Source organism: Anopheles aquasalis, chromosome 2 (genome assembly GCF_943734665.1).
Source record: "Anopheles aquasalis chromosome 2, idAnoAquaMG_Q_19, whole genome shotgun sequence".
NCBI lineage: Eukaryota > Metazoa > Arthropoda > Insecta > Diptera > Culicidae > Anopheles > Anopheles aquasalis.
Window position 1 is genome coordinate 22,235,001 of NC_064877.1, and position 17,500 is coordinate 22,252,500.

Genomic DNA, 17,500 nt, shown 5'->3' on the forward strand with positions numbered 1-17,500 from the left:
TAATGCGAAGCTTACACATGGTATTTTACATTTTCAGCTGAATAGCATCGAGATTTGTTAAAGTGTGTATTGCAGTCCTCGAAAAGTTTAATGCTGACAGAAGGCAGACAGTCTAGTGTACAGTTCGATACCATCGTTAATCTCAATCTAAACGGATGGTCTGCAAACATTGGCGTAGTTGACTGCCCTTCTGTTTCGTTCTGGTCGATGTGTCGTTTTGTTCTTCAATACTGAACTGACCCAAGAATACATTGTCAATGCACTTGAAATTTAATAAAAAAAAATCGATGAGAGGTAAGCTGCAAATCTCTCATGAGATCTAAACAGCGCGTTAACCATCGATTTTTATCGCGACGTTTGAATATGAGTACAATACGATTCTAGACGACAATTTCTCAACTCAAAGTCAGTCATTATGGAGGGTTTGTGGACAGTTGTGGTTGTTTCCCTTTGTGGCTCTGTTTGTGCACTAAACTTTGGGGAAGTGAAAAATAGTACATCCAATCATTATTTGCTTTCGGCAATAGAAACCCACTATCGTAGCTCCAAACTTGTAGTGCATTTTCGAATCGATCTCGATGCTAGTTCGGAGACAAGTGTTACTCAGTTAGAATTCGTCAATAATCTGTTGAGAGAGCAAAGCCATTGGATGACGGTAACCGTGACTGGTACGGCGTCGCTTGGTTATCACGGAGTACAGAATGTTTTCCTTGCCAACGATTATGACTCCCTTATGCTATTAACGCAGAAGATAGGAATGGGAAGATACGATAATGCCGGTTTCTACATTATGGTGATAAAAAAGCAGCATTTGGATGACTATAAAATGAAAGAATTATTCACTGAACTTTGGAATTTGGGCATCATTCATGCGGTCTTAATTGTTCCTATCAATGAACGAGATTATCGTGTGTACGGTTATAATCCATATGTACGGAGCTTTTGTGGCGAGCCACAAGTAAAACTACTGGATCGATACGAGAACGGTCGTTGGAATAACGTGAAAGACTGGTTTCGCAACTTGTTGAAAAATTTGAATGGTTGTACGCTTCGAGCAGGAACGTTAGATGGAAAACCTTTCGTTATGAAACAAACTGTTAACAGTTCTACCACGTTTGTAGGCCTAGAGGTAGAAATTGCAGAAGCTATAGCAGAAAGAATGAATTTTTCTATGAAATTCTCAACACCTGAATGCAGTGCACAGTGGGGTGTCCTTAGGCAAAGTAATAGTACCGGTTTGATGGGAATGATTCAGCGACGAGAGGTAGATTTTGGATTCGGTGCAATCGGCCTTAATTTGAATCGCAGTTTGTACTTACGTTCTAGTATACCTAGCGTTATCACCCGAATGTCTATGGCCATTCCGCCCAAAAAGCCGTATACTGCTCTCGAAAAGCTACTGCTACCATTTACTGCAACATCGTGGATGTTGATCGTAATATGCTACGTGATGATCTGTTGCTTTTCATTTGCGGCGATACGTCTCCAAAACCGACCATTTTTCGAAAATGACTGTGACGTGGCTTATGTTACCTGGGTCATATTAATGGGTGGGTCGGCGAACAGTGTCCAGAAACACAGCTCCCGAATTTTTATGATCAGTTTAATCATGAACGCATTCGTAGTGCGCAATATGTATCAATCGGAACTCTTCACATACTTGCGCTCTGTCGATACGTTAGCATCGAGATTGGATTCTTATGATGATATCAATGCAGCTGGTCTCTATTATTACATGTTTCCCACAACCAGCCATTTTTTTGTTGACAATAACTTGGTTAACAAAAGGTAATTGAACAATATTTAACAACTACGCCGTGCCACATTTCGCAACATAAATAAAATTATACATCCATTCTCTTTTTCAATTTCAACAGGATACGAATACTTACAAAGGAGAATTCTAATGGGGATGAATTACTATACAACATATCGCACCATAGGCTAGTGGGAGTCCTCGCACTCCCGTTAGAGTCCATAAAGTTTTACGTTAAACAACACGGTCAAGATGGCATGGTGTACGTTAGTCGTAATACTGGGATTAGCTTCAATATTGCTTTTCAGTTTCCCAAAGAATCAGCCTTGAAAGAACCATTCGATGAGATTCTCCATCGGTTTCACGCTGGTGGAATAATAAAGCACTGGATGAGAAACTATCGAGAAAATTCGGCAGTTAGCACAAAAAAGAAACAAGACGCCGAACCGACACAGATGCAGCTACATCAGGTTGCAGGAGGCTTTTATGTATGGTTTAGCTTGATTGTCATTTCTATGTGCGTATTTGTCGGGGAAATTTTAATAGCAAAGCATAATAACGTTGTTCTACATAGATTGGATTGGATTCAGTAATCTAAATTGCATTTTTAACATATTACAATACGCAAATTATAAAAGGATTAGAAATTAAAAGAGCATTAAAATGATAACATTAAAACAGAAGATTGAGCATGAAAATGATTAAAGTATTAAAATTATAAGAAAAACAGCAATATTGTGCTTTTGAGTGTTTCAAATGTTTTACAAGAATAATGAGGGTATCATGATGTAAACCATCTTACCATTAACATGTTATTGGTTTAATGTCTACAATCGCAATCAATTTTACAAATAAACGCTGTTAATATATCAAAGGAAATAAACTTATTGGTAATTAAATAAGAGGCAAAACTAATTTTCTGATAGAGTAAGGTTTTACTAAAGGGTTTTTAACTAAATGTGTGCATACTATTATTAAAAAGCCTCTAGATGACTGTTATACCATTGCTAAGGACACACAAAGAGTCATTCTGCAACCATGACATGCATGTCTGCGAACTGATTACCTTCACAATAGATGAGTGAAGACAATCAAATCAGCATTATTTTTCAACGATCGCTCTACTGGTTTTTAGGACCGGAATAATCATCTGAAAAAGATGACCGAGCCAAAAAATCAAGCCAAAGTGCCCTTCGTGATTGATGGGATAAGTGGCATGAAATTTTCTGTTACAGTTCGACACGTACTTTCCCTCGCATATTTTTTTTCTTTTTTGTGGTTATAAATATCAATGTGTGGTTTTTATGATGCTAGATCAGCCATTATGATCTTCAAACGTCGGACGTTCTAGAATCGGTTTATGCAAATCCATTACGATTATTATTTAGTGTACAAAATTCTTGAAGTTGACCGTGCTTCTATTTCGTTCCGGTGGATGTTTACTGTTGTTTTGCTCTTCAATAGTGAACTGACTCACGAACATATCGTCAATGTACTTGAAAAAAAAAATTGATGACGACGACATCCGATTAGAGCCGTCACTCGAAATCTGCTTATCAATATAATTGGATATGAAAGCTGTGAATCTCTCATGAAATTTAAACAGCGCGTTACCGTCGGTTTTTATCCCGGTTTAACCGACGCGTCCGTTTTGAATATGAGTACAATACGATTCTAGACGACAATTTCTCAACTCAAAGTCAGTCATTATGGAGGGTTTGTGGACAGTTGTGGTTGTTTCCCTTTGTGGCTCTGTTTGTGCACTAAACTTTGGGGAAGTGAAAAATAGTACATCCAATCATTATTTGCTTTCGGCAATAGAAACCCACTATCGTAGCTCCAAACTTGTAGTGCATTTTCGAATCGATCTCGATGCTAGTTCGGAGACAAGTGTTACTCAGTTAGAATTCGTCAATAATCTGTTGAGAGAGCAAAGCCATTGGATGACGGTAACCGTGACTGGTCCGGCGTCGCTTGGTTATCACGGAGTACAGAATGTTTTCCTTGCCAACGATTATGACTCCCTTATGCTATTAACGCAGAAGATAGGAATGGGAAGATACGATAATGCCGGTTTCTACATTATGGTGATAAAAAAGCAGCATTTGGATGACTATAAAATGAAAGAATTATTCACTGAACTTTGGAATTTGGGCATCATTCATGCGGTCTTAATTGTTCCTATCAATGAACGAGATTATCGTGTGTACGGTTATAATCCATATGTACGGAGCTTTTGTGGCGAGCCACAAGTAAAACTACTGGATCGATACGAGAACGGTCGTTGGAATAACGTGAAAGACTGGTTTCGCAACTTGTTGAAAAATTTGAATGGTTGTACGCTTCGAGCAGGAACGTTAGATGGAAAACCTTTCGTTATGAAACAAACTGTTAACAGTTCTACCACGTTTGTAGGCCTAGAGGTAGAAATTGCAGAAGCTATAGCAGAAAGAATGAATTTTTCTATGAAATTCTCAACACCTGAATGCAGTGCACAGTGGGGTGTCCTTAGGCAAAGTAATAGTACCGGTTTGATGGGAATGATTCAGCGACGAGAGGTAGATTTTGGATTCGGTGCAATCGGCCTTAATTTGAATCGCAGTTTGTACTTACGTTCTAGTATACCTAGCGTTATCACCCGAATGTCTATGGCCATTCCGCCCAAAAAGCCGTACACTGCTCTCGAAAAGCTACTGCTACCATTTACTGCAACATCGTGGATGTTGATCGTAATATGCTACGTGATGATCTGTTGCTTTTCATTTGCGGCGATACGTCTCCAAAACCGACCATTTTTCGAAAATGACTGTGACGTGGCTTATGTTACCTGGGTCATATTAATGGGTGGGTCGGCGAACAGTGTCCAGAAACACAGCTCCCGAATTTTTATGATCAGTTTAATCATGAACGCATTCGTAGTGCGCAATATGTATCAATCGGAACTCTTCACATACTTGCGCTCTGTCGATACGTTAGCATCGAGATTGGATTCTTATGATGATATCAATGCAGCTGGTCTCTATTATTACATGTTTCCCACAACCAGCCATTTTTTTGTTGACAATAACTTGGTTAACAAGAGGTAATATAAAAACATTTAACATTATAGTACAATTATACATTAAATCTCTCTTTCAATCTTAACAGGATACGGGCAGTTACAAAGGAGAACTTGGATTGGGATGAATTACTATACAACATATCGCACCATAGGCTAGTGGGAGTTCTCGCACTCCCGTTAGAGTCCATACAATTTTATGTTAAGACACGCGGTCAAGAAGGCATGGTGTACGTTAGTCGTAATACGGGCATTAGCTTTTATATTGCTTATCACTTTCCCAAAAAATCAGTCTTGAAAGAACCATTCGATGAGATGCTCCATCGGTTTCACGCTAGTGGAATAATAAAGCGCTGGATGAGGAAATATCGAGAAAATTCGGCAGTTAGCACAAAAAAGAAACAAGACGCCGAACCGACACAGATGCAGCTTCATCAGGTTGCAGGAGGCTTTTATGTATGGTTTAGCTTGATTGGCATTTCTATGTGCGTATTTGTCGGGGAAATTGTAATAGCAAAGCATAATAACGTTGTTATACGTAGATTGGATTGGATTCAGTAATATAAATTGCATTTTTAACATATTACAATACGCAGAATATAAAAGGATTAGAAATTAAAAGAGCATTGAAATGAAATAAGAAAAATCAGTAATTTTCTGCTTATGAGTGTGCTTTTAACGTTTTACAAGAATAATGAGGGTATGATGTAAACCATCTTACCGTTAACATGTTATTGGTTTAATGTCTACAATTGCAATCAATTTTACAAATAAACGCTGTTAATATATCAAAGGAAATAAACTTATTGGTAATTAAATAAGAGGCAAAACTAATTTTCTAATAGAGTAAGGTTTTACTAAAGGGTTTTTAACAAAATGTGTGCATAGTATTATTAAAAGGCCTCTAGATGACTGTTATACCATTGCTAAGGACACACAATGAGTCATTCTGCAACCATGACATGCATGTCTGCGAACTGATTAGCTTCATAATACTTTAGATGAGTGCAGCATTATTTTTCAACGATCGTTCTACTGGTTTTTAGGACCGGAACAATCATCTGAAAAAGATGACCGAGGCAAAAAATCAATGAAGTACCCTTCGTGACTGAAGGGATAAGTGGCATGAAATTTTCTGTTACGGTTCGACACGTACTTTCCCTGTACGTACTTTGTTTTGTTTTATTTTTTGTGGTTGTAAATTGAAATGATACAATGTGTGGTTTTTATAATGCGAACTAATCATTAAGTGCATTGTCACCAACGGCTATGAAAAGGGTCCAACCTGACCTAGAGCGATCAAATCCTTGTATGTTGTCACCATGCATGTACTGTGGTTGGCCTTAGTAGCATTATTGTCCTTGCGATGTTTTGCAGTAACAATAAAGGGGGGTTACAGCGCGGAAGCGACCCATTACATGACTTCGGTCCTGGCAAGTCTATTTCGAAATTCCAAACTTCCAGTGCATATTCGAATCGAGCCTGAAGCTAATACGAAAACAAGTGCAATTCAGTTGGAGTTTTTAAATGAGCTATTACAGAAGCAAAGTCACTGGATGGTCGCAACAGTGCACAGTTCTAGTCCTCGAAGTGGTGTCACATTCTACCAAAATGTTTTTTTCGCCGAAGGTTATGATTCGCTCAAAAGGATAATATGGAGTTTGGATGTAAAAGTTTACGATATCGCTGGCCTCTATATCATGCTCGTTACGAAAAGAGGTGTGAATGAGAATAGGATGGTGGAGCTTTTCTCTCGCCTCTGGAAACTACGTATCATTAATGTGGCCCTTATAGTTCGAAACGAGAATGAAAACTACTGTGCATATAGCTATGATCCATACGGTGACAGCAATCATTGTGGAGTAGTGCGAATAAATTTATTGGGTTGCTATATGAATGGTCGTTGGACTAATGTGCAAAATTGGTTTGGATCAACTTTAAAAAATTTCAATGGTTGTCCTTTGAAAGTTGGAACACACCATGTGGAACCTTTCGCTATGGTTCAAAAGGAGAACAACGTAAGTGCTTTCGAAGGGGTAGAGATAGTTATTGTTGAAGCCATAGCTCAAAGGCTTAATTTTTCGATAAACTACTTAACACCGCCAGGAAAGGAGAGATGGGGAGTAATAAGTGCCACTAATAGTACAGGATTAATGCGTATGATTCAGAGCGGTGAAGTTGATATAGGTTTTGGTGCTACCGGACGAAGCTTGGATCGTAGTACATATTTACGGCCCAGCATTCCCAGTATCATGTCAAAATTATCAATTGCTATTCCACCACGAAATCCTTACACATCACTGGAGAAACTATTTCTGCCGTTCACGTTAGGATCGTGGATATTGATCGTCGCTTCCCTTTTGGTGATTTGGTGCTTTTCATTGCTGCTGCTATATTGCCGGAATTATTCCTTGTTTGAAAATAAACGTAGTGTGGTTTACATCACTTGGGTTATACTGATGGGAGGGCCGGGAAATAGTGTCCAAAAACATAGCTCCCGAATCTACATGATCAGTTTAGTGTTGAACGCGTTCATCGTACGCAATATGTATCAATCAGAACTCTTCACATACCTGCGATCCGTTGATACTCTTGCTTCCAACTTGAACTCTTACGATGATATCAACGATGCAGGGCTAAGCTATTATATGTATCCTTCAGCAATACAGTTTTTTGGAGATAATCCATGGATGCGTGGAAGGTATACGAATAACAAATGATTTCTTTTCCATTCATGCTATAGAAATTTTTTTTTCGTCGCAGGATCACCGTTATCGATGAAAAAGAAATGCATTGGTTTACCGCTATGCACAACATAGCCCATCATAAGCTGAAAGGGGTACTTGTTATAGTGTTACAGATCATAACGTATTATATCAAAGAATACGGCCACAAAGGCATGGTGTACCTTAGTCGAAATACGGGCATTAGCTTCTACATTGCTTTTCACTTTCCTAAAGCATCAGCCTTGAAAGAACCATTCGATGAGATCATCCATCGGTTCCATGCTAGTGGAATGATAGAGCACTGGTTGAAAAATTATAGAGAAAATTCGGATGCTAGAACTGAACAAAAACAGGACGCGGAACCGAAACCGATGGAGCTTCATCAGGTTGCAGGAGGTTTTTATCTTTGGTTTAGCTTGATCTGCATTTCTACGTGCATATTCATAGGAGAGCTAGCAGTAAAAAAATATAGTAAAGAAAAACTTACGCTCGCAAAAATAGTAAAAACAAAAAAAGTTCGTAAACCTGGCGAGACAGGATGGCTGACAAATATACATATTCATCCTAAGAGATCTTTATGAAGAAAATAATGATTCACACACGTGTCTATCAAACTACGCACATCATACATGTATACCAGCCTTAGTTAAAGAAGGATTATCAAGCTAATTTTATTTAAATTGAGTGATTTCAAAACTATTATTTCAAATATTAAAACATGTTATATAATATGGCCGTTTAAGGAAATGACATGAATTAGACAGGTCACAAAAAGAACTCATTGAAAATAGTAAATTATTTTAAGGTATAAAATAACTACCAATGAAGTTCTCAACGAATTCGATCAAACATTTTGATTTACGAGATCATATTCAACCAGCACCTTAGAAATGATGTTTAAATATCAAGAAGATCGAAGTTTTATAAACTAAAACTAAAATCTCTGTCGTAAATATTTAAATTGTTAATTTGACGGAACTCATCAACCATCATTGTGTCGATGTATTTTTAAATTGAACCCATTAAAGGTTTCTTTCCTTACTTATAACACGTTTCCAGTTTACAATGATTCATTAATAAGGTTCTGCATGGCGTGACACCGATGGCACGAAAGCAGTCTATAGTAGCACCGGTAGCAAATTTTCATGCAAGCAAACATGAAAACCATGGAGTGTAAAGTTGTTGTACATGTGCGATACCACAAGCCGATAAACAAGGCAATTTAGCGACATTACACTAGAGTGCTCACATGATTATGGCAAAACGAAACGAATAAAGCAAATATTTATTAACTAATTTCCGAGTTTACAGCGAGCCTGAGTATTTAATAAACGCATGTTAGCACACGACCCATCATCATTCGATCGGTCCGTGTCCAAATGGCAACAACAGTTCGTTTATTCTTATTCCTGCTGCTTTTCTGTTCAACCTTAGCCGCCCTGCCGCAGCGCACCAGTACCTCAGCGGAAAGTTTACTCGCGGAAGTGCTGAGGACAAAATACAGATATCCTGAATCGCAAGTGAATATTCGAGTGCAGAACGGCGAGTCGCGTGTGGCTACTACGTTTCAGGCAGATCTAATCAACAGCGTGGCGAAGCAGAACAGTGACTGGATGGTGATATCATTCGAAAATCTACCAACAATCGAGCGACGACCCGCATTTTATAACGTGTTCCTCGTCCAGGATTATGCATCCCTTTGCAATATTGTTAGTCAAATGGACTACCATTCATACCAGTTCCATGGGTATTACACGGTGTTCCTTGAGCAATCAGACAACGATGCCGTTAACAGAGTGATGGAGAAGCTATGGAACAGTTCGATTATCAATGCGGTGGTGATTTGTCGAGAAAGCGAAGAGGAGTATGTGGCGTACTCGTACCATCCTTACCGGGCAGGCAAGTGTGGCATGGTGGAACCAATAGAACAGGATCGGTCACTCGGTGGCACCTGGCAAAGGCTACATACGTGGTTTCGTGATAAGTATGTGAATCTAAACGGTTGTCAGCTGGTAGCAGGATGTATAGATGTGAAGCCCTACTCGATACAGGTTAAACAAGGCAAGAGAACGATTCACTCCGGTTTCGAAGTGATAATTGCGGAGAACATAGCGTCGTGGTTTAATTTCTCTTTAACGTACCGCGTTCCCGATGGGAACCTTAAGTGGGGCGTAATACGTCAAGAGAATAGCACCGGCCTAATGGGGATGCTGCAGCGTAACGAGGTGGACTTTGGATTCGGTAGTTTGGCCTATATGCAAAACAGGAATAGATACCTGAAGATGGGAACAGCGACTCATTTTGGCACAACCCTACTTGCTATTCCTCCTAAGCGGCCGTACACATCATTCGAAAAGTTGTTTCTACCATTTAGTCTCTACGCTTGGCTGTGTATTGGATTGTGCTACATATTTATCGGAATTTTGACGGTTGCGATTTTTAACACACCTTTCATGAAGAGCGTCGAAACGTTCCCGCACTCAACTTACGCACTCTGGGTGTTGCTGATGGGTGGTCCCTGTCACTATCTCCAGCTAAACAGTTCACGGCTAGCGGTAATGAGTTTCGTTTTGAACGCACTGGTGGTACGTACGCTGTATCATGCCGGTATGTTTGAAAAACTTCAAGGATCAGAAAGCCTCTCATCAAATCTGGACACGTTTACTGCCATCAATCGAGCCGGGAAGGTGTACTACATGTTCAAAGTAACTACCGAGTTTTATCGCAACAACCCAGTGGTTGATGAAACGTAAGTCAAACCCACTGCAAGCAGCAGCTTGTATTCTTTTGAGCACGCTCTTTACATGATTGATATTACAGGAAAATACGTGTAATTGCAAGCGATGCGAAGGACTGGAGAGAGCTACTGTATGACATGTCGCAGCTGAAATTGGATGGCGTTGTTGCTCTACCATTCGATTGCATTGCCTATTACGTCAAGAAAAATGGTCACCGAGGCATTGTTTACCCAGCCAGACACACTGGAATAACTTACAATACGGCGTATCACTTTCCCAAAACCACCTCGCTGAAGGAGCCATTCGATGCACTGGTGCATCGATTTCATGCTGCTGGATTTTTAACTTACTGGCCGGAAGCATTTCGGGACGATAGGTACTGGTTGCGACAGAAGGATAATCCGGAACCGACTAGTTTGAAATGGAATCATATATCAGGCGGCTTTTTCTTGTGTGGCATATTGCTGGTTATAGCTACGGTTGTGTTTTTCGTGGAGATAATAATCGGCAGAAGAAAAGCTATCGATAAGGTGAAGTCATCAAACCGCTTTTTCTTTCTGCCATTCCGATGGTAATGGATACCATTTGATGGACTGCACTCTCGATTCAATACAATGTAAGCTAGTATGATGCTCGGCCTACAAAATCGCACTGTTATACAACAATCTTTAGGTTTTTTTTCATAATTAGAAGTACACATTGTGCTTTTTGTGCTGAATGTTTAGCAACAAGAAAATGTATAACTGAGGAAATCGTCTGGGAAAAAGTTCTGGCCCTAATTCAGAGTATGATATTTCAAAGCTGCCTTAATATTCAGAAAAAAAACACCTACTGTTTAGTCGGATGCCTTAAATATGTTTCCCTATTCGTTGAACTGAATTGTACAAAAACATACACACATAAATAACTGTCCGATTAGTCGTGGAAGGTTGCGGGTAGCATAAACAGCGTCTACGGCTGGCACGCGGCCTGCGAGCCTCGTGTTGGCCACCACTAGTCTAATTGTAATGGCTTGAATTGCTAGATCCTGTTCGATACTGTTGAATGAAATGTTACAATGTAGCAGTATACCTTGTTTAAATTAAAGAACCATCCGACGAGCATGTTCAAACCCTCGAGCACTTTCATCATGCGAGCATCGGTTATACCAGTTATTGTGACGATATTTTTAAATCGTGTGTGTTGTGCATTTTCAATAACAGAGGCATATGACGATGATCGATATATGATCTCAGTGCTGGAAAGCTGCTTTCGCAGCTCCAAACTTCCAGTGCATATTCGAATCGAGCTTGAAGCTAATATGAAAACAAGTGCAATTCAGTTGGAGTTTTTAAATGAGCTATTACAGAAGCAAAGCCATTGGATGGTCGCAACAGTGCACAGTTCTAGTCCTCGAAGTGGTGAAACATTCTACCAAAATGTTTTTTTCGCCGAAGGTTATGATTCGCTCAAAAGGATAATATGGAGTTTGGATGTAAAAGTCTACGATATCGCAGGACTCTATATCATGGTCGTTACGAAAAGAGGAGTGAATGAGAATAGGATCAGAGAGCTTTTCTCTCGCCTCTGGAAACTGCGTATCATTAATGTGGCCCTTATAGTTCGAAATGCGGCTGAAAAGTATTGTGCATATAACTATGATCCATACGACGACAGCAATCATTGTGGAGTAGTGCGAATGAAGTTATTGGGTTGCTACATGAGTGATGTTTGTAACAGTACCGATCATTGGTTTGGCAATTCGTTACGAAATTTTAATGGATGTACGCTTAATGTAGGGACTTTTGATGCAAAACCATTCGCAATGGTGCAGGTTGTAGATAACATCACCGTGTTTGTCGGATTAGAGGCAGAAATTATGAAAATCAGTGCAAACAAATTGAATTTTTCAATGAATTACCTAACACCACCAGGAAATCAAAAATGGGGTGTATTCGAACCAGGGAATACCACGGGGCTCATGGGAATGCTGGAGAGGTCTGAAGTAGATGTTGGTTTTGGTGTAACTGGTCTTAATTTGAATCTCAGTGAACATTTACGCTCGAGTACTCCTAGTATTATTTCTCAATTGACCATGGCCATTCCACCGCGAAATCCTTACACATCACTGGAGAAACTATTTCTGCCGTTCACAGTGGGTTCGTGGATATTGATCGTCGCTTCCATTTTGGTGATTTGGTGTTTTTCATTGCTGCTACTATATTGGTGGAACTATTCCTTATTTGAAAATAAACATAGTGTGGTTTACATCACTTGGGTTATACTGATGGGAGGGCCGGGAAATAGTGTCCAAAAACACAGCTCCCGAATCTACATGATCAGTTTAGTGTTGAACGCGTTCATCGTACGCAATATGTATCAATCACAGCTTTTCACGTATATGCGATCCATCGATTCATATGCATCCAATTTGAACTCTTACGATGATATCAACGGAGCTGGACTGTTTTATTACATGTATCCATCCGCTAAACCATTTTTCATCGACAACCCTTCAGTAAAAGGAAGGTAAGTTGCGGATGCTTCATGGCGGTTCATTAACAGTAGCAATATGTAATGGCTCATTTTTTGTTGTTGCAGAATACGCATCGTCGATGAAGAGAATGTAGATTGGGATGAAATTCTGTACAACATTTCGTTACATAGGACTAATGGTGTGATGGCTCTTGCGTTAGAGTCGATAACGTATTACGTTAAACGGCGTGGCCAAGAAGGCATGGTGTACGTGAGCCGGGATACCGGTGTAAGCTACTACATTGCATTTCATTTTCCCAAAGCTTCAGCCTTAAAAGAACTTTTCGATGAACTCATTAATCGTTTTTATGCTGGCGGATTGATAGTTCACTGGCTGCGAAAGTATCGTGACAATCCGGATACGTGGGTCAACCAGAAAAAAGAAAAAGAACCTACTCCATTACAGCTTCATCAGGTCTCCGGAGGCTTCTATTTATGGATGTCCCTTATGTGTCTGGCAACAGTGATTTTCGTTATTGAACTATGCGTATGGAAGAAAAAACAACCATGTTCTGCGAGGAAATAGCTTATTAGAGCAAATTAGAACAAAAGGATTTATTAAAGCATTCTGATAGAAAATTATTTTAAACGCACTAACGTTAATACATCAGCTAATAGACGTAAACAAATGTTTACACATTTTAAGCGAAACTGTCGTGGAATTATTAAAATCCAGAAGAAGCAAATAATTTTAATATCACTTATCTTGTAAAATGAATGTAAGTGGAATTGTTGTTTAACGATATTGAGTTTGTTCGAGCGCTCTACAATGTATTACTAATACTTTAACCCAACAATAGTCATTATGGGGCATTACTGCATAAAAAATCAGTAAATTGCTGTAGAAATCACAGTATTGCGAGATCTAATCTTACTAATAAATAGGTTACACAATAAAATATAGCGAGGGACACGGACACGGTATCCTCACGATGTTGATACTTGGATCCATGCATGCCCACAATACATGCAATGGACTGTTCCGCGAACACGCACTATATACGGGTGATTACTTCCCGTATGCACTATGTACTTACTCATTGCACACCAGTGGCAGCAGTCAATGAAGGCAACTGTTTACCTTGAAATTGTTCAACATATCCACTCAACATAAAGACAGCTATTATACAAATCGATGCTACTCAACGGGAAACACTATAGACAAATGAGTTTCTATTGGTACCGTTTCAACTGTTTCAACCTGCAATACGTATATCCTCTATCGGAGTTTATACTTTAGATTTAATGTGGACAACTGCTCTGTAAACAAATCGACCCAAAGCTAATGCAAAAGGTATAAAAACGGTGGACAAACGGACTTTTCCAATGTATTGCAACGAACAAAACGATCGACAGTATGTTAGAAAAGCTATGTCTTATCGGTTGTGCTGTGCTCTGTTCCGTCGCTAGTGGAAATTTGCTCCTTGAAAAGAACTTGGTCGACACAAGCAGCTCTATCTTTTCTTTTTTGCGAAGCTCGTACAGCAATTTGGAAACATATGTTAATATTCGAGTGCAGAACGGCGAGTCGCGTGTGGCCACTACGTTTCAGGCAGATCTAATCAACAGCGTGGCGAAGCAGAACAGTGACTGGATGGTGATATCATTCGAAGATCTACCAACACTCGAGCGACGACCCGCATTCTATAACGTGTTCCTCGTCCAGGATTATGCATCCCTTTGCAATATTGTTAGTCAAATGGACTACCATTCATACCAGTTCCATGGGTATTACACGGTGTTCCTTGAGCAATCAGACAACGATGCCGTTAGCAGAGTGATGGAGAAGCTATGGAACAGTTCGATTATCAACGCGGTGGTGATTTGTCGAGAAAGCGATGAGGAGTATGTGGCGTACTCGTACCATCCTTACCGGGCAGGCAAGTGTGGGATGGTGAAACCAATAGAACAAGGAAGGCTACATACAGACGAAGAATGGATATCGAGTACGAGTGTTTGGTTTGGAGATCGGATTGCAAATTTTAACGGCTGTCCGCTAAAAGTAGGCACTGTCGAGGTAAAGCCTTACTCGATGTCACGGAGAGAAGATAATGAGACTGTATACTTCGGGCTCGAAATGCTTATAGCAGAAGCGATAGCGGAGAAATTGCAATTTTCACTCGATTGCAAAACGCCGCAGGATAACGTACGATGGGGAATCTTGCACCCTACAAATAGCACCGGCTTAGTGGGTTTGATTCAGCGCAGAGAAGTAGACTTTGGATTCGGCTCCCTCGGGTATTCGCTAAGCCGACATATTTATCTGAAGATGGGTACCCCAAACTACCTGACTCAAATGATAATGGCGATACCGCCTCAAAGGCCGTACACATCGCTAGAGAAATTGTTTCAACCGTTCACGATCGATGCTTGGATTTGCATTGCTGTTGGTTATTTGATTTTTGGAGTAACCACACTGCTGTTGGCGAAGTTCAATCCTAATGCAATATCAGAAACGATCCACTACCCACTTTTCACGCTGTGGGTCCTCCTGATGGGAGGTTCGGCAGGGAAATTTCAGTTAAGTAGCTCACGAACCTTCATTATTGGTTTCATCGTTAACGCGCTGGTCGTACGGACACTATATCAAGCCGGTATGTTTAAGCGACTACAGGCTTCTGCCTCTTTGGCTTCAGATTTAAACACCATCAGTGCGATCAATAAGGCTGGCCTAATGTTCATTATGTACCGATCGACAACCCAGTTTTATAAGGATAACCCTATGGTTCCAGCCAGGTAGACAAAGAGCCGGTCCACATTTATCTTTGTAGTTCAATAAATGTATCAATTCTGCATTCTAGCCGCATCCGAATATTGAACGATTCCATCAATTTTGATGACGCATTCTACGCCATGTCGCAATACAATCTGGATGGCGTAATACCCTTGCCACTTGATATAATAGCTTACTACGTGAAGCGATATGGCTCTAAGGGAATCATATACGTGGGTAAAAACACCGGATTCACCTATAACTTAGGATTTCACTTTCCCAAAACGTCACCCTTACCGGAAACCTTCGATGCCCATATACTACAACTGCAGGCCGCCGGGCTAACACAAAAATGGCTCAAACAGTTTCGGGATGATCGCTACTGGAACCACGCAAAAGAAGATCCAGAACCATCCAGCTTGAAATGGAATCAAATTTCCGGAGGGTTCCTGTTGTGTGGTGTGTTGCTCATCCTGTCCACGCTCGTCTTTATAGCCGAAGTAACGTTTTATCACTGCGTTTTTCTAATTCGATATCGAAGCGAGAGAGAGTAAGATTTTTCCATTGAAGGAGAATATTCTGTTGCCATTGTTTAGATTATACCGTACTTCACCAGTTAGGAAAATCAATAACTACTGTTGTGTATCCCATAAGAGCAAGTCAGCCAGTCGACCAAACCGAAAATAGTGCATTAATTATTATTTGTATTATGTTAATCCAATAAACATATCAACATTCATCCTTACTCCTGTCCTTCGTAGAGAATGGCTCAAAAAGTACGGAATGTTTCAGGATGTTTTGACGATAGTAAAGTAATCTGCCACTTTGGATCTTACTTTTTTTCATTTCATCGCTCTATTTCATGATGCTTCTCTTAAACATATCGGTTCTCTTACCACCATCCGGAAAATGTCGCATTGGTTGGCTGGTTGGTTGGTTGGTGTTGGGATAAAACGGCGACCACTGCAAGCGTATCTCTTTTTGTCGCGGTTCTATGCACCCATGGCTCCCCCGTCGGTGAAAAGTCGTTCGTGTATGCCCTTCAGTCATAACAAACCTATGTACAGTAGACGTTTTTAATTCCGTATCGAACGTTACCGCATACGACAATCAATAGGTCGTTGGAGTTGTCTTTGAGTGGCCACTGGCTTCGCATCGGCGCCGGCGGTACAGCGTATTTACTCTTTCAGAGTATCATCAAGCGAACGGAAATGTAGGATCACTGCATTAGTTGTGGCGCATAGCGTATGATGGCCGTACTCGGGTGTAATGCGGTTGGGGATTATTGATTGCTGCCTTCCACAGACTCACCCTCCAAACTTTCATCACCGTATAATGAGACGGTCTCTGATGGTCCGTTGGAGGAGGCAGTGACACTTGCTGAACCGCACACGATGGGGTCCGAGTTTGATTGTGGCTGGTGAGGCAGGACGCATGGCTTGGGATGCATGCTTACACATGCAGCAACGCTCACTCCACCAACCGCCGCGGAAGTAGTAGGTGATGCGACTAGCAGGCCGGTGTAGAGGTCGTCGAGCGAATGTGTCTGACTGCTTAACGACGATGAGATACCATCAAACACAGATACCGACGATGCCGGACTATCAGCTGTGGCAGGATATACCAGCGTAGCTGAAGCCGAGCAGGAAACCGGAGTGCCATTTTGGTGCAGTCGCTGCTGCTGCACGTGTTTCGAGGAAGGCGTTCCGATCGGTGGTTGTTGCGGCCTTTCATGTTCATCGGTGATGCTCTCACCACCAGGATTACCGCTCTCCATCAGTCTGAAGATGGATTCGGTTGCGCAGGTTCCACTGTCTAACTTACCTCCTTCGCCTAGCTGCGCTTTACCGGTGCTACAGCTACTACCAGAGGAAGTGGGACTCTTGCCTACGAGTTCAGCCCGTTTGCTAGTGCCATTCCCTTGATCGAAGTAGTAATTGAAGGGCTTGAACGGTCCTATATCATCCGTATCGAGATCGGGCATGCCTAGCATAT

At 40.7% G+C, this 17,500-nt stretch overlaps 4 protein-coding genes across 5 annotated transcripts in view; 3 read left to right on the forward strand and 1 right to left on the reverse strand.

Annotated features, from left to right (window-relative positions):
• The first annotated feature begins 757 nt into the window (after window positions 1–757).
• Window positions 758–1,792, forward strand: LOC126572748 (uncharacterized). The gene has a single exon (XM_050232337.1). It carries the CDS (start codon window positions 758–760, stop codon window positions 1,790–1,792), a length of 1,035 nt encoding a protein of 344 aa, XP_050088294.1.
• Window positions 1,793–7,620: 5,828 nt separating this feature from the next.
• On the forward strand, window positions 7,621–10,853 carry LOC126572753 (uncharacterized). The gene is made up of 3 exons (XM_050232347.1): window positions 7,621–7,936; window positions 8,975–10,289; window positions 10,361–10,853. The coding sequence occupies exons 1-3, from the start codon at window positions 7,621–7,623 to the stop codon at window positions 10,851–10,853; spliced, it is 2,124 nt and encodes a 707-aa protein (XP_050088304.1).
• Window positions 10,854–11,785: 932 nt separating this feature from the next.
• LOC126572756 (uncharacterized) lies at window positions 11,786–15,532 on the forward strand. The gene is made up of 3 exons (XM_050232358.1): window positions 11,786–12,786; window positions 12,859–13,279; window positions 14,312–15,532. The coding sequence occupies exons 1-3, from the start codon at window positions 11,786–11,788 to the stop codon at window positions 15,530–15,532; spliced, it is 2,643 nt and encodes an 880-aa protein (XP_050088315.1).
• Window positions 15,533–16,343: 811 nt separating this feature from the next.
• The window catches only part of LOC126568901 (serine-rich adhesin for platelets), a 10,654-nt gene continuing 9,497 nt past the window's right edge, over window positions 16,344–17,500 (reverse strand). For both annotated transcript variants that reach the window (XM_050225584.1, XM_050225583.1), the window contains exon 6: window positions 16,344–17,500. This exon is cut by the window's right edge and continues 21 nt beyond it. In XM_050225584.1, the coding sequence (XP_050081541.1) occupies window positions 16,788–17,500 (713 nt within the window). In that variant the 3' untranslated portion in view covers window positions 16,344–16,787.